Source organism: Myotis lucifugus, unplaced genomic scaffold (genome assembly GCF_000147115.1).
Source record: "Myotis lucifugus unplaced genomic scaffold, Myoluc2.0 scaffold_1283, whole genome shotgun sequence".
NCBI lineage: Eukaryota > Metazoa > Chordata > Mammalia > Chiroptera > Vespertilionidae > Myotis > Myotis lucifugus.
In genome coordinates, this window is record NW_005872331.1 from 48,851 (window position 1) to 72,510 (window position 23,660).

Genomic DNA, 23,660 nt, shown 5'->3' on the forward strand with positions numbered 1-23,660 from the left:
CTCTGCTGTAGGAGAACCCAGGCTAGGACAGGGCCCCCTACAGGCCGCCTCTGACTCAAAGTGCAAGTCAAAGGCAAACAGAAAACGAAGAGGCCGACTTTGGTGCTCGTTTTCCTGCTTTTTCATTCATGTGAACTTGGTACTTGAGGTTAGTAATTTATCAGATGACAGACTAGTAACAGGATCCAACAAGTTAAAGCTGGAAGGAAAGCACATGAGATAGCAAACCATCCCGACTGCTCATCTCACACCTAAACATCAGGTTCCGAGCGTGGGGGGACTGGCCCGAGTCCACAGGATGGAGGCAGCTGCCAGGGGCTCAGGCCGCTCTGCCAACTGGAGGAGCAGCAGTAATGAACACACACATGCCCTGAGGGTGGGCTTTACTCCCCATCATGTTCCAGACGAGGACTTCAAAGCCCCAAGGGCAGTCCCTTGCCTACAGCCCTTCGACAGGCAGTGGCCGGGGCGGGTTCCAGCCCAGAGCCCTGCCGCCCTGCTTTGCTGCAGCCTAAAGGAAGTCCTTGCAGTCAGCAGGGTGGGAGGTCCCAGAGGAGCTGCTATTTTACAGGGAGACTCCCAGTAATTTATGCAGCAAGGAGGCGGGGCTGAAAGGAACCTGAAGACCCAGCAGAGAAGCAGCTGTGCTTCCCCATGTCCCACGCTCACAGGTGACTTCCACCTCGGCCACACCTCCCTACAACCAGCCTTCACTCCCGGGTCTGAGACTCCCAGTGGGTGTGAGGAGGAATCCACTCGGCAACCTGACTTCCACTAAAAATTCTCATTTTAGCTACAGCAACATATTGAATAAACGTATTTAGTAAATGTAAAAATAGCCATTATAAAAATGTACTTAGGCACCAATATTTTGATTTTGTTTTATTGCTCACATATGAATTGCAGAGTGGATTTTTACATTTCAAAAAGCTCACTTCGTTACACTGACAACATATATTGCCATGAATAAAACAAACGAGTTCCATTTTCAGACAGGAAGAGAAGGGCTATTCTGAGGAGGGAAGTTAACCGCTGGTAAAGTGTGGCATTACTGTAAAAGAGAATGGGTTCAGAATTATTAAGGGTGTGTGCGTGTGTGTGTGTGCATGTATATGTGCCTGTGTGTGCGTGTGCGCGTGTCTGACTAACTTCAATGACAACGAACGCTGAGCAAAGACAACACAAGCATAGGAGGAACATTTAAATGTTAACTATTCAATGTCAAGAAAATATGATATAAGCAACTGTCTACAGCAAAAAAGTGATAACAGTTTATAAGAATTTTCAGTATCTACAAAAATATAGTCCTACAGTGCCCTTCAACCAATCCCACACTCGCCGCCGCAGGCCCAGCTACAACACAGTACGCACCCCCCTGCAGGAGCTCCTGAAGGCACAGGCCACAGGGCAGACCCGCTTCCAGGGAATCCTCGGCAACAAGACCAGCTCACTAACCGAGGGCACACAGAAGGCTACTGGGATTTCAAAACAAAACAAAACAAAACAAAACAAAACCCAGCTCAACAGTTTACACACAGACCAGGAGAAGGCGATAAGCATGAACAGAAGTGGTTGTCCTGTCCATGCAACACGCACCGACCACGCTGAGACCTGGGGTCCTTGGAGCAGGAGTGCAAACGAGTACATGTCTTCCTTTCCTAGCTCTCACATGCCACGCTCCCACACAGAAGCACACAGTGCTCACCTGGGAAGTGACACCCGAGTGGATGGGGATTGTTTCTGCATGTCCCCCTGCTCTGACTTTCAAATGCACTGTCAACAATTAAGATCCTTCTTTAAAAATACAGAAGAAAAAAAGAAAATTAAAAAGACACAAAATTTGGCTTCTTAAATGGTGACGCATTTTAGCTGATCAAGAGGCAAATACAGTGACAGCTGCTATAGGATCACGACGCCCTCGGTGACCGCTGTTACGCAGAAAACTAGGGCTTCTTCATGGACATGTACTACAGCGGCCAGGACGTCGAGAGTCGTTTTAGAGGTTCAATGACTACTATCTCTTGCAAAGTGCTTTAAGATGCTGTACTTTGGTTCAGATGTTGAAAAAAATTTGAGCATGCTTCTTTACTTTTTCTGTTTCTTCTACATGTGCCCAGATAATCATAAACCAAAGGTGTAGCATGCCGCTCTTCACTGCAATTTTACAAACAAAAGCCAAAACCAAAACTGGTTTTTCAGTCACAATTTTTAATATGTGTATTTTTTATGTAAAAAGAAATAAAATAAAAAAGGTAGAACTATAAACAAGTTATGTTATAGAAATGTCCTAGGAGAATGTTGTAAGACTTGCAAAGACAACTGTTCATTTTGCCGTGTAGTGGACTCACTGAAGTGTATGTGGCTTTAAGACAATACCATGGGTCGGTCAGCAGGTGAGTAGAGTGAGTACACATCACCTTGGTGGCTTAAACCGACAGAACTTACACTGACAATCCTTAGCACACTTGATTGCTAAAGCCATAGGCACCCGTTAAATGTAATATAACAAACCCTAAACGCATATGTAATATAACAAACCTTGAACACAAATGCATACAAGCTACAGTTCAAATCCTACAAATTAAAGTCTGTTTTGGTAATTTTCTGACTATGATGATTAAAAACAATGAACAATATAAAAATGTAAATTAATGTGCTCTTAATAAAAATCAAAATGTGTACTCTTCACAGATGAACTAGTAACTGTTTTAAATGTCTTTTTTATACTAAATATATATATATCTCATTTAATTAATTGAGCCACAGCAAAATACTACTATAATTTCAAAGCACAGTCTGTAAACTAATACATCTTATGATGTAAAAATATTGCACAGTTCGGTATCTGGAGAGCAAGCTCTAAGCCTCTCACGTAGAATGATCACTCTCTCGGCAGGAAATACAGTATTACAAGAACCAGACACTTTAAAGTATGGCGACTGATTTTAGGGTCAGATTCTAGGCATATTATTCAACAAACATCACTACCATAAACAAGCGGAGGAACGCCTATCGCACGTATCCCGATAAGTGAATGAAGAGACGCCTGTCGCAACATCGGAAACACAGGAACAAAAGCCTCAGGGCAGTCAGCAGCCCAGGACTAGCGTACTAGCATGTCTTTGCTTTTGCAGATAACCAAAACTAAAGCAAAAATCCTAAACAGTTGTGTAGATGTTTAAGAAATACAAGAGACACTTCATACATCTTTCAACCCTCGAAGGCCTAATTTTCAAAAAAAAAAAAAATGTTTGAGAAGAGTTTAAAATATACTGTTTAACAATGAAATAATGTTGAGACCAATACATGCTAAACTTTAAAGCCAACAGGAACCTCAAAAGAAATTAATATGGCATAAATCTATCTTCAAAAGTACTTGAAATCACATATAGTTTCAAAATTTCTAGTATGGTATAACAAGCATTTGGTCAAATGTACGTTCCACCGCTGTTTTCAAGAAGTGTGTTATAGATGTAAAGTAAAGAGCCCGGCCTGCATTCCCAGGCTTTGACATTCTATGCTGAGGTCTTCCTGAGCCACTCAGTACACACATAGGTCAGGAAACTTCATCTCATAGACGGGGACAGACTGGTACTGGGCATGCCCAGAAGTAATGGTCAGTGTTCCCGACGGGCTGGGAGGAGGACTGGAAGAGAAGAAGGGCATTGTCAACAGTGACTTAGATGCACTTCCCGTCACAGAGCGTCCTAACTGCTATTGCCCCAGCCGGTGAGGACTTGAGGAGAAATGTACCTGGTTCAATATAGCATTCGAGTGCAAGTCTTCCAAAGCACCCGCTGTCCTTCTAGGGACATGCTAAAGGACAACTAGAAAAGCCAGAGACACCTGGACAAGAAATGGGAACAGACTGGCTAGCGAAGACAATGCCTACCAAGACAAGGTACTGTATGACCTCTCGTTTATCCTAAATGAAAAATGTAATTACTTAAACATAATCAGCTACAGTTTACAGGGGCTAACCGTTCCTATTCTGTTGTTGTTGTATTGCTGTTGTAACAACCCTTACCGTATGGTGAGTTCCAGTATTTGAGTAAGTCTATCATGAAGCAAATTCGCCTATAAAAGAAAAAAAAAGTTATGATTTACTGTTTTCCAAATACCCATATGTAATAATACAAATGCAATTTTAAAGACAAAGCATAACTGTAACTATGAAGCTGATGGTACAGAATGCTGTAATATTTTGGTTTTGTTTGTCTCATATAATATAAAGTTTCTCTTTTACTCCTTTCCTAGTCTCACTGGTAAAAACAAACCAATAGACACACAAAATCACCCACAGCAAAAGCATTGAAAACCACTGCAAAAGAAAGTATCAAAGCCACACCAATCTTTAACATGCAGCTTGGGATCTCTCATTTCCATCAGCTTCTGTGACACTAAGAAACTGTTTAGCTTCACAGCTATCTAAGCGTTGAAGTTCCGGTCCCTGATACATCACCTTGTCTTCTGCTGATTCGTCTAAACACGGAGCCTACCAACCAATTACCAAGAAAGTTTCCCCCAAATCACACTCCACCCCTGCCCCTTCAGCATTTAGTCACTCACTTTGGATTCACACTGTGCTGCTATTTCTTCAAAAGGTGCTTTCTGGAACTTCTCTATCACCAGACGCCTCTTCTCCTTTTCCTGCTCTTCCATTCCATTGGTATCTATGTACATGTTTACAGAGACCCGTTAAAGCAACACAGAATTTCAGGGACCCTTCCAATGACCATAAGAGTAAATGATCTCAAAACCAAAAAGAAACAATTTATAATATTACTTTTATAAGGAAAAAAGCAAAAGGTGTAACATGCTTTGAAATGTCTTAGTTAAGACTAGAAAGCAACACTTATGAAAAAGGTTTTTAAATCTCAGGGTTCAAACTACACAGGCCCCTTTTCATAGACAAGCTCTGTTGGCCACCGAAACAGCAGAGCACGACCGCTTCCTTCCCGAAGGAGGAATCTTCTCTCAATAGCCACGCGCTGGCACAGATGAGGCGCTGGAGGCACCTGCTCAACTGGCTACCGAATGCACAGTACAGACCACTCTGCTTGGCCTTTCCCATTTATCGCCCACAATCCGGAAAGCGGGTTTTTATCTGAAGATGATGTATGGTCTAGCCAAAGTTTGCGATACAGTAAAATAACAAATGTCTACCTTGTCACAGATCATTATTTTCCTTGGTATAGACAGACTTTTCTAGAATTGTGCAAGCATATTACAGTGCATTCCAATGCCACCCTTATTTGTTGGCCAGCATGCAGGCTGCACGAACTTATGAGAAATAGGATGAAAACTCTGAGAAGTGCTGGGAGAAGTAAACAGAGTGGTTTTTAACAGGCACATAGAAGTACAATGAGAAGTGAGTTTGCCATGGGTGAGAGTGTCAGCAGGCACGACAGTGTCACGTTAATCCCTGCTATGTCATCAACGAAAACACCAGGCAGGAAATTAACCTTCTCCCGAGATCACACAGCTAAAAATGCTGCAGCCAAATTTCACACCAGGTTGGACTGACTCTGTGGTCTTCACTTATCTTGGTATAAAGTATTACTCTCATTTTTTATAATTGTAAAAACCTAAAGAACGTAACTAAAGAAATCAATTACACATTTATATAGAAATCAGCATATAAACATGTACTAAGATAAAGATAAACTATCAAAATACTGGGGGAGTTAATGAGTACAAAAAATCTCACCAATTGCTTTCTTTAATGCTTCAAAGGTAATTTCTTCAGTGTTACTAACCTAGAGAAAAGGGATTTTAAGTAAAATAGTTAAGAAAGGTCGATATAAATAATACTTTCATGCAGTTACAAGTAATAGAAGAGCTTTTACAAGATTTTTTCTTCTCTGTGTTGGCGTGATTTGTAATTATACTCCACAAATGTGACAATGGTGTACTTTAGGGGTTCCCAAACAAGTCTACAGGCTATCACTGGGCTGGCCGGATGTGCATCCTGGGCCCCCAAGCAGCGCTGAGTAGAACCAAGCTGCAGTGGGGGAAGCGCAACGAGACCGGAGCCCCCCGACGGAACGGCTTCATAGGGACAGTGCTTGCAAGCACCCCTGGCAGAGGTTACGCGCTGTCTCAGCCATGTAACCAGTGAGAAATGAGTTCTCTATAGTCTCTATAAGTTTCGGCACCTCATACTGTTTACAAAGCGAAAATAAAATAATCTAAAACTGTAAATAGTTTAAAAGCAAGAATCCCTACTTTGGGAAGTGTTCAGTGAGAACAGTTCACCGACAGCTTAAATGACCACGTTCTGGGTCTTCCAAGGCCCACCACCAAGTCTTATGCTCCAGAAACCCCCTCTGACTGGGGCTCCCACGTCTCCCTAGCGCTCGGAGATGTGGGAAAGTGCTTTATGATGAAGGTCAGTAACACTCGGTGGTGCCAGCACGCTTCAGGAAGGATTGTTTTCAGGAGGGATAGTAGATCCAGCGACTACGTTATCTCTGAATGGAAATGAAGAAATGGGATGTGAGTACTTGCCTGAGCTCTGGTCATCCCTAATTTTAGCTCATGAGCTTCCTTTGCTAAGTCTAAGGCAGCAAGACTAAGGAGAGCGGAAGCCTGCGCGCTCTGCACCTGCGCGGCTGCAATGCAAAGGCTTGAGCGGAAGCCAGCGGCACAGCTCCACTGCCTCGGCTTCCTACTGAGGCTCGGAGTTGTAGCTGAAGTCACATTAAACTTGGGGTCTCCGGTGGCTCTGTTCTAGATGTCTGGAGCAGATATGTAAGATTAGGCTCTGGCTGGTCAAGTATTTGTATCTAGAAGCAACCTAGTACCTCAATGAGAAAAACAAAACAGTGGTTCTTGTAACTGGTTAAGAGGATCGGACTTCTGACCAACCACCACAGCCCAGGAGAAAGAACACCGGGGACTTCACTTATTACCTGTTCCATCTGGACAGGTGAGAAGCCAGCGTGCTTCACTTAACAGATCCTCTTCCCTGGTGGTTATTGTCCTTAATTCAGGTCACGATGACTGTCTCTCAGCATCTAAACCAAGTCGTCCTGCCCCTGTCCCTTTTGGTAACCTTTCTCTAACTGGCTCTCAGTCTAACTTGCTCTGCCTTCAGCACAGGGTCCTCCTGCCCCCAACCCTCCTCTTCATCCCCGGCCTGGCCGCTCCAGGTCCTCAGAGCTCTGTCCAGGTGACTGCAAGGCTCTCCCCCTCCAGTCACACGTCTCAGTCACTGTGTGCGGCACAGCTCTGAAATGACTACCTGAATTTCAGTGTTTCCCTGCTTCCTACCCAACTACATGCAAAGCCCTAAGGCTGGTAATAAAAACCTTCTATAATTTGTCTTCAATCTTGTTTCCCCAGATTCCCTTTTATGAACCCTATTTTTAAAAAATTGCTTTATCATAGTGTTTAATGATTCATATGTTTCATACAATGGAGCTGCTAAAAACAAGCCAGCTACTCCATTTGGTGCTCATCTAAACTAGAATCTGCTCCAACTCTACCTGGCGTGCTGGAGTCACGGAAAAACAGGGCAAAGGCACCATCCCCGAAGAGTTTCCAGTTCCTCTTACATATGACTTTTGCCTCATGTGTGATCTATAACTCTGACCTAGACTGTACAACACCCTTGGGCCTGCATAAAATCTGCAATTCATCTTTTCTCAATCAGTTCTAGGTCACTTCCACGGGCACTTCAGTAATTGTGTGGCACCCGGCACAGCAGGCCCTGACCACCGTTGCTGACCTTAGGATCATTGTTTGTTAGCACACATGCAGGAATCTTCAGTTATAATTGGGAAAAAGGCAAGAGTATACATGTACCAGTATAAAATAGATCTGTTATTTGTCCTAGAATACACAATAATCCTGTCCAACAAACTGTTGCTTAATTTTGTACAAAGAAAAAGTGAGTATACATACCCTCTCATCCATTCCCCCAAATAATTAAGCACTGACTACCACACCTCTTAGAGAAGAATGAGTGGTGATTCGAATCTCACATCCATTATGCATTGAAATCATGCCTACAGTGCTCAGAGAGAACACTAGACGTCAAAGGTCATGTCTACAGTGCTCAGAGAACACTAGAGGTCAAAGGTCATGCCTACAGTGCTGAGAGAGAGCACTAGAGGTCAAAACTCATGCCTATAGCACTTGAATCTATTACTCAACTGGTAATTTTATCTCAGGAGGCAGGCACGCCTCCATTACATTTTAGCCATTTATCTTTTTGAAATAATTAAAGAGTTTTAGAAAAAGTTAACATATGTATATATCGATATATAAGGCAATTTTTAGAAAAGCGATTCACAGTAAGCTAAGGTTTGAATAGCAAATGTTGGAACTGACATACCTCAAGTGGACCAGATATCTCAACAGACTATAGTGACAATTAGAGTTGTATCTAGAGAAGACACAAGCTTGCTATGATCTCCATCTAAACAATCTTCTGACTTTGTTTTTAAGTTACAAACCTAAAAGCAGATATTAGTTAGATCTGAAGACTAACTGAGATTATGTATGTAAAATTTCAAATAATTTTGATCAAATATTAGAGTACTGTTTTTAAATGAGCAATTTTCTTAACTGATCCACTATTAGCTAATGTACTTGTTCATGGTTTGATATTTTGCTACACCATTAACTGGTGAATACCTAACTGACCCAAATCTCTCCTACCCTCACCATGTAATTAGTTCTAGCCTAGAAGGTAATTTCTTTTGTCTCCTGGTATTTGAACAATCATTCCTAATATGCAAATCAGATTCCATAACGGTCAATGGGTTTGAAACTCCAACCAGCTCAAGGACATCTTTTAGTAAACAGTTTACTTAACTTTTCAAATGCTCAGTGGGAGGCATGTTTGACTTTGGACTTACAATAAAGAAGGCTCTTTAACAAGTTAAGAAATATATTAATGGATTAATGTAAAGTTCATGTTCAAGAATCTTCCCTCGACCTTAAGTCTTTATGCAAATGTCTTTTCAGTTCATTTTCTCAAAAAAGGACTGTTTGTAACAGTTTGAAGGGCTTTAAATGTATCTTTAAAAGAAAGAAATACAGTTAACAAAAGGAAAATGGAGTAATACCAGTCAATAAAATAAGTTATACTCTTGACAAAATAAACTGTATAAACTAAGGCTTAAGATGATGTTCTTCCCTCAAAATGTAACAGCACCAAATTCAAAATCATTACAAGACAGAGCGAGCAAAATACCCTCCTCACCAGCAAGGAGAACAGAAATTAAAATCGCTCAGAAGAGGTGAGTTTGGGGAAGATGATTTTTCTGGAGCCTTAAATTGGCAAGAAACTTTCAGCCAATCTCAGAGCCCCACGTTCCACAAGGAGCACTAACTGCCTCGTGATGCTCTGCAGACAATTTCTTAATAAAATGGATCAGTTCTACCCGATGGGGAGATGAACAGCACAGAAGATGCATGTCAGTCAACTGTACCCTGGCCCCCAAACTGTTTGAATTCTTGAGGACAAATTAACTGGCGGGGACCGAGGGGGGACGAGAGAGGAGGCTGAGAAAGCATGAATTCAGACAACTTCCTTCCCCTTTTCTTAGATGGATATTCTTTTAATGATTTATACTGTACACATGAGAAACATGAAGTACCTAGGAAGGCAAACAATGGATAAGCCAAGGAGGAGGCTGACTTGGCATGCTGGCATTGCGGCACTTTTACCCGACTATCAAAAAGTCTCTGGTGACCGTGTGATAAGTCCAGAGAGTGCGGCTGCGCTTCTTCCTACCACTCGGGAGGTTACACTCTCGTGCGCTAGTGAGACAGGAGGAGAGCGTTACATCTCTGAGGGTCAGGTGAGGCCCAGCCCTTAAAGACACAGGTCAGCGAGACAGCCTCACCAACGCTATGCTCATTACACTTACTATCTAAAGTGATAAAAAATGTCCCTCACAGAAGAAGTTTTGAAAGTTTTAAAGTTGTGAGCATCTGAAGTATCTATCTCCATTTATTCTCATAATTTGTGTTTCATAAATCTTAAAAACAGGATCTAGAGGCCTCCTAATTTAATGATAGGTCTTAAGTGACATTTCTTTCTTATAAAAAAATCTTACTTGGTTCTGTTTTCAGTTCCTGTTATTACACTAAGTTACATTGTAAACCCTAATGTCATACATGTTACATTATGTATCTTTATAAATAGCCAAAATGAGTTTAGTAAAATAAATTACAAGTAAGTTCCAGGCTGAATCAGATTAATTTCTACTACAATAAAAACTGCTGATTTGGGGATAATTAGAGTTACATTAGCTCCTATTTGAAGCATGGAGGGCAAAAAATTCTTTTAAATTGATGTCTATCCCAAGACAGCACTGAGCACAGACTGTCAGCAACTCACCACATCGTCCGAAGGGAGGCTGCCGGGTAGAATATCCACCTGAATGGACACGGTGTCCACGATACTTTTTCTTCTAGAAAGTCGATCTTCATCTAAAAAAAAAGCCCCGTTATATGCCAGCAAGAAATGGTGTGTCATTTATAAACAACATGCTTCAGGTTTCAAAACACTTCAGACAATTAAGACAGTGTTTTTTTGCTTTTTCTAAATATACAAGGCACCGTGTTCTCAGACCCACACGTTTTGTGATGCAGCCATTTACAGCCTGCGCCATTCTAGCTTCCTAGTCCCACTTTGATTATCCCTGGTTTCATTCCCGAGGGGGAAGAGGAGTGAAGGACTAGAGGCGGCGAGGAAAATGAACCAGTTACTCTCTTACTGACCACCACTCCCTCGGGTTGCCTTCCAAGGTAGTGATTGATGCCACTAATCGAATTTGGTAGTTGACTCTTTTTCTGGGCACACAGTAGGATTGCAATTATATGGAAGATACGCAGTTAGAATCTGAGCACCAAGGAAATCTTTTCCTGTTTCAAACCAGTAAGGAGCTGCGATTGTGCCATCACAGCCTAACTTGGGCAGCGTTCGTCACCGTGGCACTGCTGGCATATTAGGCCAGGTAACCTGGAGGACCTGTCAGTGCACTGCAGGATGGTCAGCAGCACCCCTAGTGTCCACCACTCGATGCAGTAGGCCTGTCCGAACGGTGATAACGAAACAGGCTCCGGATTGGTAAGTGTCCCTTGGGATGGGGAAAATCACTCACTGAGAACCACCGACCCAGTCCGTCCGACTGAGAACAGACCTTTGTACAGTTGTCCCTATGTGCCTCCATCACGATACCAGCTGTTTAAAGCACTGACCACATTGCTCTCCAAGCAATTCTACTCCTCCCCTGATGAATTAAAAAGGCGCTCTGGGCCTCTCGTCAGATCTTACATAGTAACTGCCATTGCTCCTGACTGATCTAGTGCTCAAGTCCGAGTGCCTTTCCTACAACCTGAGTCTTGTTAGCTCACCTGCCTTCCACACCTTCCTACAGACAGAGACCTCTCCTGGAACTCTTCATTCCCTGCCCTGGACCACCCCCCCAAAGATTAGTATCTTTCAGGCCTAATCACATATATCACTTCCTTAAAAACGTTAACTATCACGTACCCCTCTTTCTTCTAGCTACGAAAATTTACTCTCAGTTAGGACTGGCCTTCCCTTCAGTCAATGTCACCTTCCACCCCCACTGGGCCTTGTACTGCAGACACGGAGTTAGTGTCTCATCTCCCCCCATTCCAGAAATGCAGTGACCGACGGATCTGGGTCTGTCACGCAGGAGTCACTCGGTTCTGCTCTATGAAGGCCGAGGGATGGAACCAGCACCTGCTCCACGTGACAACTGCTCCTGCACCGAGTTCTGCGAGTTTTCAGGTCACTGTTTTACTGCCGGCTAATAGCGAGCTCACCTAAGACACTGCATTCTTTCTGTATCTCCTCCATGATCATGCGCTTTGATATAAATTAGCAAATATAATGGAACTACTACAAAATAGTATGTGATCATCATGCCAACTTGCTTGTACCCTCCAAGCAGGCCAATGTCCAAGGTCTCACTAGAACGCAAACTGAGCGACACACAGCCTACTTCACCAAGAGCACGAGAAGAATGCCTCGCTTGACATACGATGGCTGGGGGTTGCAGAGAGAGTCAAACTGAAACCTAAGACAGAGGGAAAGAGAGGGACGGGCAGGAAAGGGATCAGTGGGGGCAAAATCAGTGAGAAGAGAAGGGAAGCATTGAGGAGACAGAAAAAGACTCAAAGTTTTAAAAGGAAAGGAAATAAACTTTAATGGGAAACCATACACATATCCTCGAGCGTCTGACCTGTATAGTCACCTGCTTACAGGGCTGCAGCAAGCCCAGGTGCCCAGCCGGCACCTTGTCCATCTGCACAAACGTACTGTTCCTAAATCAGAGTGTCTGTTCTGCGCTGCCTGCCATGCCTGCTAGATGCAGCCTCGCCCCCTCCTGGACCGCCCTGCCCTCCGGCTCCAGAGAACGCCCTGCCGCCATCTCAGAGTCTGAGCACACAGCCTGGGAGACGTTTGCTTCCCTTCCCCTGGGGGCTGGGGCAGTCCCAGACACTGCTGACTGTGTCCCTTCCATTTTCCACCCCCTCCCTCCTGTATCCTCAGGTTTGAACAGGAGCAGGATTTCAGAACCAATACTTAGAGCTGCGCCTCGCTCCTCCCGTGCTGCTCTGCTGCCACCTGGTGCACCCACACGTAACGTACACACTTGACCCAGACGGCTAAGGGAGAAAGGAGTCTGAATGCAAGTGGCACAGAACTACGTTACATGGAACTTTCTGTGGCTATTTAAAAGTTAGATATGGAAACTGTCTTCAAACTGTATACACTAAATCATAAATGCGACTTGGGCTACAATAGTACTCAGATTATTAAAGAGCTAACTGGGGAGAACAAAATTTCACAAATAACTTATCTTCACAAAACTCAAAATGTCACAGTTTAATGCTGATATTACTTACAAAGGTATGTTTTGGTCCTATAGAAAAGCGCAAAATTCCACAGAATTAATGCATACAGGGTGGGGCAAAAGTAGGTTTATAGTTAAAATACAAAGAAATAAATATAAATAAATAACTAATAAATTATAATGTAAGAATAAACTGTGTTTTGCATTACTCACAACTGTAAACCTACTTTTGGCAACCTCTTTATCTATAGAATAAAAACCAACCAAAAATCATGGAATAAAAAGTAATAACCAAGTTGTTTAATTTCAGCCTTCCTATCCTCATTTGTAAACAAAGATAATGCTACCTCCCTCACTGAACTATTTTAAAGGTTAAATAAATAAGTGAACATGAAGTACACATCACAGTGCCTAGCACACAGCAGGTGCCTAATAAATGGCAGCTGCTATCATGATGATGGTAGCGTATATATGTATATCTATTTCTATATCTACCTCCAATACACACACACACACATCTATGTCACACAACAAACTAAATGTGTTTTGCTTTTTTTTCTTCAGTATGATGTTCTTAAACCCTTTAATTTTCAAAATTATCACCTGATGGTTATAGAGCCAAAGGAAAACACAATGCCCGACTGACTGTCTCACAAGAAGCATGTATTCTGCACTGAGGCAGGGCACACGCACCACAGACTGCTGTACACCACCCATCTTTACAAATCAGAGCACTCGCACTCCGACTGCTGCATTATATAACCAAGTACTGAAATGTTCAGAATTCTTCCAGTCAGTGATAGAGAGGCATTAAGAAAGGAATACAGCTTTTTTCAGGGGTGGGAAGAAATGAAAAGAACAAACCACCTGTTTAAAAAAAAGCACCAGAATGTTCACTAAAAACTGTTAAGAGTTAAAGGATCAGGGTCGAAGGAAAGCAGCAGTGCAAATTAACTGCGGCTATGGGGGGGCAGAGCGAAATCATAAGGGAACTTGTAGGTGTGGAAGGTGCGCAGGCACCGTCCCGCTCTAAAAGGCGTGTCTGATTAAGCTACTCTCCTACAGGATGGGGGGACGGGCAGCCAGACCGACGCTGGGTTTACCTTCGTACTTGTGCCTGGGCTTAGGAGGGTTTTTGCCTGAAGGAAAGAAAGCTAAAGCCACACAATAAGAATGAAATATTTTAAAGTCTTTTAAATTACAATGCTCTACTAATGTTTTATTCTTAGCATTTTTATTTCCCCAAGGAACTCATGCAGAATAAAATCTTGTATAGCACAGAATATAAAATAAAATGCAAAAGAATTCACTAACATCTCAGATGCTACGAACAACTATCTTTGTAATAAATGTATGTAGTTTGGATCTACATTATACAAAAAGATAAGTATTTATAAAGATTGTGCTACCTTTAGTGATTATTCCATAAAACCACCTAACTGAACTCAAACAGTTCTCTTATACAACAGAGGTTTCCCCAAAGGAAGAACTAGTTCTACCAAATTTAATATTTATATAATCACCAAGTGAAAATGAAGGCGGAAGATATTGTTTGGTTTTAGTATCTAAAGTAAAAATCGACTGTAAGACACTATGCAGTTTTGCCATGAAGCACTGCAGAATTACTGTGGTCAATGACAAGAACAGAGGAAATAAATAGTGCATAGAAGAAAGTATATTCTTAACTCACAACGTTTGAGACTTCTTTGCACAGCAAATGATCTGTACTCTTTCACGTGACAAAAGTTGCCTAATTCATTAAGCTCAATAAACACAATTAACTAATTAAACAATTTTCACCCATTTCCCATTTCCATAAGTTAAACACAACATTGGTTAATGAGGAAAGATCTTACTTTCCTTCTTTGTTTAAAGTATATTATTATTTAGTGCAACTAAAATAATCACTTGAAGATTAAATCTGTTCATGATAAAATCACATACAGGGGTGAGCAAAAGTAGGTTAATAATAATACAATAATTAATAAATAATAATAAAAGAATAACAGTTTAGCATACTTATAACTGTAAACTTACTTTTGCTCATCCCTGTATATACCTTTAGAGACTTATTAAGTTTTCAAGAGGAAAATAGAAAAATACAAGTAACCATCCTTGAGCATTTGTAAAGCTGTGGTACAGTAAATATACAAACTATTTTCATTGCTAACTGAGAGTGGAAAAGTTATTGAAACATATCGTTAGAATGAGAGTTCTAATCAGCCTCCACTCACCTGTGACTTGTGGTACATATGGCACTGACAATCTCTCAACACTATAGCCACTTCCACCTAGTGACTCTGCAATCTTGTTGGTCAAAAAGTACAAACTTTTGTCATGTTTCTCCAAAGATTTTGGAAGCCTGTCAGATTGATCAAACAAAAGTAATTCAGTGTTATTTAAATTACCGAGCAAAAATAAGTTATCATTCAAACATTCCAGGTCAAAGCCTAAATATTATAAATGAACTGTAATTAGCAATAGGCATAGTATAATTTAGAGGACTAATTTGAGCTCTTTAAAGCAGGACATGTGGTTCCTCCTATTAACCATTCTGCTGTGACTCATTCCCCAATAGCGGTGAGGTCAGGCTCACATTGTTCTGTTGGTATTCACACATTAAATGATAAAGAGGACTAAATTCAGCTTTAACTTGCAAGGTGATTAAAACCTACTGAGAGAAGAACATAAACATGCCGTCTGTGCTAGTTAGTCTGTGCTAGTTAATGAAAAACCGTATGGGCCAGCAAGTGACAGGAAGCACTTGCCCAATCACATGAAGCTTCTCTTTCCTATCAAACGGCCTGATTTTATCTTATGTTGATGCTTTCAATAGAAAACCGCTTTTAGAGCCCAAAAGTGTGAAGAAGACATTGTTCATTTATTTTTTTGTTTGAATAGCAAGGAAGAATGTAGTGTATAAGTTATTAGTTTTCCTTAATACAGTCTTTCTCCCAGAATTTTATGAGTACTGTTATCTATTATGGAAAATCTTGAACAGGATATTGTATTTCTTTAAAGGAGTGTTCATTTATATGAGAACATGCTATTTAGGAGATATATCTCCATATTAAAAAGATAAATATTTTTTAATCAAAGATTGATCTATGTTTGCACAAGCCTAAATTTATCATGTATAAGAACTTCTATAGCAAGAGAAAGAAGTGAGACAAATTAAATGCCAGAAACACGAAACATGATTATTATAAAACACCAGAAAATTATTCTCAGCAGCTGATTCCTTTATAATCACTGACTGGTCTCTCAAGTCAGCACCCCGCCTTAAAATGTGAAGATTTAACATACGTGCACTTATCTCTGAAAACGTGCTCTGGCAGAAAATAAGGGGCTTCCATCGTCCGCATTTCAATAACCTGAAAAATACCCAGAAACAAAATAAAAATAGAAAACCTCTCTTCTCAGGACCCTGCTATGAAAACATGGAAAGCTAAAACAACAAACAAAAAACAGAAACAAAAACTAAACATATGTGAGAAATACCATCACTTTATTTTTAAATTTAAACTATGCTTACAGCCCAAACGCAGAGTTCATTTTGTTTTTACATTTTACATTATTTTTAAAATTCACCAGGTAACAAAATCATGACAATAAAGTAATACATGTAGTAAAAACACAATGACCCGTTACACCTGATTAAACCTACTGCAAAGGGTCAGAACACGTATGTTCTCAGCTGCCTCTGCTTTGGAAATCCCTCACAAAGCACCGGCCCTCGGCATGCCCCAACCCCGTGCTCCTTGGGCAGCCCTCGGGAGAGGGCTCAGTGCACGGGAAGTCTGGCTGCTCCGTCAACTGTGAGCAACCTAAGGGGTAACTCTGCTTTCACAGCATTAAATATTCACTTGTTTAGTGAATGAATGAGTTCTATTTCTTAGAATGCACTAAAATCCAACATTTTAGTAAGGACTGAGAGATGTACTCCCAATTCCATAAGATGAGGGTCCCCTAAAATGTTTTTAAATCATTCAAGTAATTATTTAATGAGTTACTGCTGAAAAAGCCAAATATAGTCGAATGACCGAGAACAAATCTCTGAGAACAAAGTTATTCAACTTTTGAGATCTGGCTCAAGTAGACTAGTTTAAAACAATAACAACAAAAATAGTAAAATTTAAGAAAATTTAGATACTAAGATTCATAATGGTTTAATGTAGTTTCCATTTACAACAGAGGATCCAGAAAAGACCCAGTCACTGCATAATTCTATAGAATTATCTGAACTTGATACATAAACATCAAAGTTGAAATTAATCATCACCAAAAGAAAATCAGCCATGTTTGTATAAAAACCAAGCTGAGGAGCTTTTCGCAATACCTGACCTTGGTAACATGCTGGCAAAACGCAGGGACGGCGATCATCTGGCTGACGAAGTTGAGGTAGGCGGCCACCAGCGCCATGATGCCGCAGCGGTGGAACATGGGCAGGTTGTCCTCGTTGAGGATGGCGCTGTCCTTTAACAGAAAGCACAGCACAAGGCTTAGGCTCCCAGGTCCCTCTACGGCGCCACTGAGAGCTGCGGGTGGTTTGGAATGCTAACCAAAATGTCACCTTATAAGAAGTTTTTTTTTTTTAATTCTAAAAGGAGAATAAATGCCCATTTATAGAAGAGTAAAATCTCTCAACTAGCTTTTCCTAAGAAAAAATAGTGTATGTATATATTAAATATATAAACATCTCTCTCTCTCTGATATACATATATAATATATACACATACTCTCACTGCTTACTGTCCTTTTATTACAGAATACTTAACTCCTAACCAAACAACTATATATATATTATTTAATGACTATCTTCCCCACTGAACTCCAAGTATGAGCTCAGGGACCATGCTGTCCTTTCATCACAGTATTTTCCTGGGGACTCGATCAATATTTAGCACACAAACAAATGCTCATTCAACATTTGTTAACAAAACAAATGCCTATGGTCATTGTCTTGAGTATTATAGATTTAAAACTAGACACTCCCTTTTCAAAATTCATGTCCTTGGATAAGTGCAACAACACTTTAAAGATGGTATCTGTTTCATACAAAAATGTTTTCCTCAATGAAAGGCTACGAAAGCATACCTGTAAAGCAATGGCTAAGCGGATGAGATCAATAACCACCTCTTCATTGGCCAATTCAATTGTCATAAGAGCAAGAGAAGTATAAAGTAACTCATAGTTTTTCTGAACGTTGTCTTCCTCTTTACAGCCCAAATATATGTGCCGATATAGTTGTTGCCCATTCTGAAAAGGGTCGTGACAGAGGAAAAAGATGTTTGCTTAAAATGTAGTAAAGGCAGATTTCACATGCATATAACCTCTTATAAAGTAACTATCTTATTACACAACATACGGTGGAAGAGAAATTTAAACTGATAACTACATGGTCAAATTGTATCCCCATCATTAACATCAACAAATATACCAGCATACAACTACAAACTAACAGAAGAGTTGAAGAACAAGCCTTAAATAAAAACAGCAAGAAAAAGTTTTAGTGTCAACAATGAAAATATTTTTAGTAGTATTTGAAAAGACAAAAGCAAATTGCAGATTGATATAAGCAAAAACTAAAATGGATGGCAGGGTTAGGGGGGCCTTGGTAATGATGGGGGAATCTGGCTGAGGGCGAAGGTGCTAAGCTGCCTTGTCTGAGAGAGGAGCCTCCTGGGAGGCGGTTAGCACTCGTCCAGGGAAGAGCCTTGCAGGTTCAGCTATGCGCTGGCATGAAGTCCCCAAAGGCAAGTCTGAAGCTGACACAGAGGGAGAGGTTACAGAAATTCCCAGGGACTGCGCAGAGGTTTCCCCCAAACCAAGCCAACATCAATCTATTAATCAAGTATGGCTTCATTTCAAGGCCATATGTCAATATAAAACTACCTAACTATTCAAATGGCTTTCACTTACATCATTATTTAACTTATATCATGCATTATTTTTTAGAAGATAATCTCACCTTTTTCATGAAACTTGTGTCTTGTCTACAGATTTTTTCTCTTTTGATCTTTAGGTCAGCTACATCAGGTATTATTCTAGAGATAATCAATATATAATTTTTAATAAACAGCACATTTAATTATAATATTATGGGTTATGTGGCAAATCAAGAGCTATACTTAGGAGTCTGAACTATGTAACACTCATTTCAATGAGCATGTTAAGTCAGTCTATTATGTAATCATATCACTGACTTAGGAAGTTAATTTTATAAAGTAATCTTGACTCCTAATGCCATTTCTAAGTTTAAAGCAAAATTAAAATTCATGTAACTAGTAACCACTAGTTGAGATCTTTGAAAAGACCTCTAAACATCTGCTATCTTAAACTATACTGATAATTAAATGCTCTTGATACCAATTAAATAAAACTCTGGATTAATAAAACCTGAAAATCCTAGATTTAAAAATATCACTTAAATACATGAATGTAGAAACTAAAAAACATCATCATTAAGCCTATTTCAAGATGGCGCACTACCTGATCCCTCGAAGCTTTGCCCTGTTGTCGTGGCGATCCATGAGGTTATGCATCACTTCCAAGACTAACTGTCTCAATTCATAGTCCTCCATGAGGGATGGTGACAGCAGAGGATCCAGAAAAGACCCAGGTAGCGCAGTAACAATCGTCTTCGCTTTGTACCCAGAGGTGACCTGATTACAGGGAGGAAGATCAAAGAAACAAACAAAGCACCTTTGTCATGAGTCCTTGTCTGGTAAAATTCTCGAAACTGTTTTATGAGAGCCATAGCCATAAACTAAGGGGAACGAGTATGGACATCAGCCTGAATAAAAAAATAAAAGTTTTGTAAGGTGATGAGGATTTTACTGAATTTACGAAAACATCATTCGTAAAGAGAGTAACCGTAATGACAGCCCCCATTTCCCACATGCCAGGCAGGGTCTAAGCACCACGTGCATCAGCTGCATCCTCCCCACATCACTGTGAGGTGGGCATGCGTGCATTCCCACTTTATACGAGAAAACGGAGGGTCAGAGAGGTTAAGAACATATGGGATAGGTAATCAGTACTACATGAATGTAAGATTAGCTAGCAAATGGTTCAAGTAAGAGCTGAAAATGTTTAAATTATTCTTTTAAATTAAGCAGTTTAGGTTAATAGGAACACATTTTCAGTTTGGAAAAGCGGTACTTTATTACATACTTGATTTGACATTCCTGAGTGAACCTCTATATTTTAAATTTTAAGCTTTTCATATCTTCAGCGTATCTTAAATGCTGTTAAACATTTTAACCATACCACACAGACCTTCCTTCAGCTGACTATGTGGTACAATTAGGATTAGGTCAAGATGATCTACTAGGGAATTTATTTAACGAAAAATAGGACCAGATAAAATTTGAGGTGGCAATTTAAATGTACATTTATATTTGCAAACATATTTGGAACATGTATTATAGGATGGAGGTGACCTTATAAGCAAGCAAAGATATTGGTGGGACAACTGCTACCCCCCTAAAAATTAAAAATATATCCATGTCCCACACAACATACAAAAATAATCTTCAGATCAAAGTTTTAGATCAGGGGTCCTCAAACTACAGCCCGCGGGCCACATGCAAATGCAAATATTGTATTTGTTCCGTTTTGTTTCTTTACTTCAAAATAAGATATGTGCAGTGTGCATAGGAATTTGTTCATAGTTTTTTTTTAAACTATAGTCCAGCCCTCCAACGGTCTGAGGGACAGTGAACTGGCCCCCTGTTTAAAAAGTTTGAGGACCCCTGTTTTAGATGTAGAGAGCCAAATTTTAGAAATTTTTGTAAGAAAATATAAACAAATGTGCTTATGTCATCAGAAGAGGCAAGGAGTGAAGACACAAATAAAAAAGAACAAAACACAGGAATGAACTGATAAAGTTGGCTATATTAGAATTTAAAATTTCTTTATGACAAGTACCATAAACAGGATTAACATGAAACATAAGATGTTTCTGTACTTCTCCCTAGGTATTAAATATTCCTTTTAAAAGATGAAATCATGGAGAAAAGATGTTCAGATTAAATTGTGAGAGCACCGACAGGGAAAGGACACATTCCCAACAGTAAGCACCGACCAGCATTATGTGAAGTGTCGCTGAGTCAAAAATGAACATAACTACTATGAAATAAGCACAGGGCCTTCCATGTTAGATATGCTTTTCCTTTTCAGCTACTTATAGCTGAATTATTTCCCAAAGAAGAAGCCACTATTGGGTCAGTGTGTGAAAGAATAGCATGATCCATAGACAAACACTGGATTTCAAGCCCAAGCTCTATTCTTTAGCTCCGTGACGTGGTGAACCTCCTCCAGGGCAAGTCCCTGAGCCCAGGCATCTCCATCTATTACAGGGCAATACTTCCTGTCCTCTGTATGTTTCATCATCATGAATGTCAAATAAGACGACAGGAGAAGTAAGGAATAAATAGTAAAAGCATAATAAAATACAAGAAAATGAAAGCTAATATTTACTTACACAAACCACAGAGAAAACGAACCATAACTAGGACCTGACTATGTAAGAAAAGAGGCTCCCAATGGGAAACTGCTTTCACCTCCTCAGTCATGTGAGGAGGAGGGCTCTCACCTGTCGCAATGTCTTACCATAAGCAAGGATCTCAGCAACATGATCTGAATCCGCCTGGTTCCCAAGTCCCTAAAAGATACAGCAAACTAGCATTATCTCATTAATAGTAATTAACATTCACATTACTTCATCTACTTATTATTCACTAATTTTAAAACTCTACTCATATTGGCTAAATAGATTTTAATAATAGCTAAGTCATGGCTCCCTTTATACTCTAAGTTTAATATGAATTAAAGAGCTATATGTAAAAAAATAAAATTCAAACAAAAATATTAAAGTTATTGGCTCTCAAAGGAAACAGACCTATGCATGTAATGACATGAAAATTAAATCATATGAATATATAACAAAACAACACAAAAAGATACTATACGTTGGGAAATATATTTACTGTAAATATAATTAATTGACTAATATATTTAAGAGGTAAAACCAGATGATTCAAAAAACAATTAACCAGTGGAAAATGGGTTATCTAATTAACAAAGAAATATAAATCAAATAAGACTATTATTTCCTTACTAAAGTAGCAAAAAACACAAAAATATTCACAAACTAAAGCTTTAGCATGTTTTAAAATCAAATCTATAAAATGAGGTGACCAAGACATACGATCTTTAAAATCACTTTCAGTTTTAGAATTGTAGGAATAAGTCAACATTCCTGCTATACTGATTTTAATTATTAAATTTTTACAGAAAACTTGAAGCTTTACCCTAAATATCCATGTATACAGACAATATCCAGGCTAAATAAACCTTCCACCTGGTCCATAAAAGACACAGAAAATTAGAGAATTTATGATATGCCGAAAACTGATTCTAAGAGCACACAATGCTGATTCAATTGCTTAGCAATCTAGCACCATAAACATACTACTTTCCACAGAACTTTTAGTACTAATGATTAAAGAAACAATACAACACTTTCTAGATTTCTTTAAAATGAAATTAAACCAAGATTAAGTTGAAATTTATAGTTGGAAAACCACATATGCATACCCTAGTTGACTGACGTCCAAAGTATGAGTGGATGTTCCAAAAACTGGTACCTTCCCCATAATGAACATCATGATTTCTGACCTCTGATAATCTGGCAGGTTACTTCCAAAGAATCCTATAAAAATATTAAGATAAATTTTACAAATTGAAATTTTCCATATAGTAAAAAAATATTTTAAACCAAATCTTTCAATATGTGGTAGACAATGTCTTTAAACACTAATGATATTAAAATTTCATTTAATGAAAATCATTTAATCATAGATAATATAAGATTTATATTATGGACTAATAAGTCTTTTGCATATAGTGACAGTGGCAAATCATCAATTTGAGTTGGAGTTTTAGAAAAAGGAAAAAACATCTTTTGTTAGTATTTCTAATAAACTCTTGTTCATATGCTGTGAGCCTACTTTCTTATTCTAGTAAGGAAGTCAATAATGAGGACACACTTAGGTAAAGAGGTCAATAATTAGGTCACTACCTTGGTTTCCTGGGATTGTTAAATGTTTTAGAATGTCACAATGGGCCAAGATACAGTTTAACTCTGTGAGTTAATTCGAAACACATAATTCAGCTGATGTTAAAAAACAGTAACTTGTTTGTCATTTTTCTCATGAACTCTTGGGTTTTGTGGATATTTTAAGCTTACCTGCTCTAGGTTTTGAAGGTTTACTTCCTGGTCATAAAATATTTACAAGATTTAATTAACACTTACTCAAACTTCAAACTTTTTGTTTCTTTGAAAGATCAGAACAGATATCAAATCATGGCTATTTTTGTTCAGATCTTAAAATGTACAAGAAAATCATTACAGAGACCTTCTGACTTGTCATCAGCCCCTATTATCTATAAATATAAAACCCTAATATGCAAATAGACCGAACAGGGGAACAATCAAACAACCAGTCGCTATGATGTGTGCTGACCCACCAGGGGGTGCGCACGGAACATGAAGGGTGTTGGCAGCAGGCGGCAGAGCGCGGAACATGGCAGGCATCGGACATGGCGGGATGGTGGGACAGGTAAGCGGGGACACCAGACCAAGGTGGGGTGCTGGTTGCTGTCATTGGGGCGAGCCTCTGGTGGTTACTGAAAATTCTTTGCTCTCACGCACTGCAGTCCTGCTGGGTGTTTGCACCTACTGCTGGTGCCAGAGCCGCTGCTCACAAACGCTGGCCCCGATCGTTTGATACCCTCAGCGGTTGT

At 39.8% G+C, this 23,660-nt stretch overlaps 1 protein-coding gene across 1 annotated transcript; it reads right to left on the reverse strand.

Moving 5' to 3' along the window:
* Nucleotides 1-1,188: 1,188 nt before the first annotated feature.
* Nucleotides 1,189-22,564, reverse strand: LOC102433864 (protein EFR3 homolog A). The gene is made up of 13 exons (XM_006107593.3): nt 22,452-22,564; nt 21,465-21,516; nt 19,341-19,513; nt 18,820-18,895; nt 17,946-18,107; nt 17,193-17,324; nt 16,155-16,222; nt 15,083-15,210; nt 10,358-10,449; nt 5,711-5,759; nt 4,570-4,673; nt 4,028-4,077; nt 1,189-3,646 (listed from the first exon to the last, which is right to left on the reverse strand). The coding sequence occupies exons 1-13, from the start codon at nt 22,520-22,522 to the stop codon at nt 3,541-3,543; spliced, it is 1,263 nt and encodes a 420-aa protein (XP_006107655.1). The 5' UTR covers nt 22,523-22,564; the 3' UTR covers nt 1,189-3,540.
* Nucleotides 22,565-23,660: the final 1,096 nt, after the last annotated feature.

What these genes read in the sequence shown, in the direction of transcription:
- LOC102433864 (XM_006107593.3), bottom strand. Translation starts at nt 22,522, where the DNA reads ATGATGTTCATTATGGGGAAGGTACCAGTTTTTGGAACATCCACTCAT. An exon ending in TTGGACGTCAGTCAACTAGG is followed by an intron (nt 21,517 to 22,451) that starts GTATGCATATGT and finishes TGTATCTTTTAG; the next exon opens with GGACTTGGGAACCAGGCGGA. An exon ending in ATATGTACCACAAGTCACAG is followed by an intron (nt 10,450 to 15,082) that starts GTGAGTGGAGGC and finishes CTTTTTTTTTAG; the next exon opens with ATGAAGATCGACTTTCTAGA.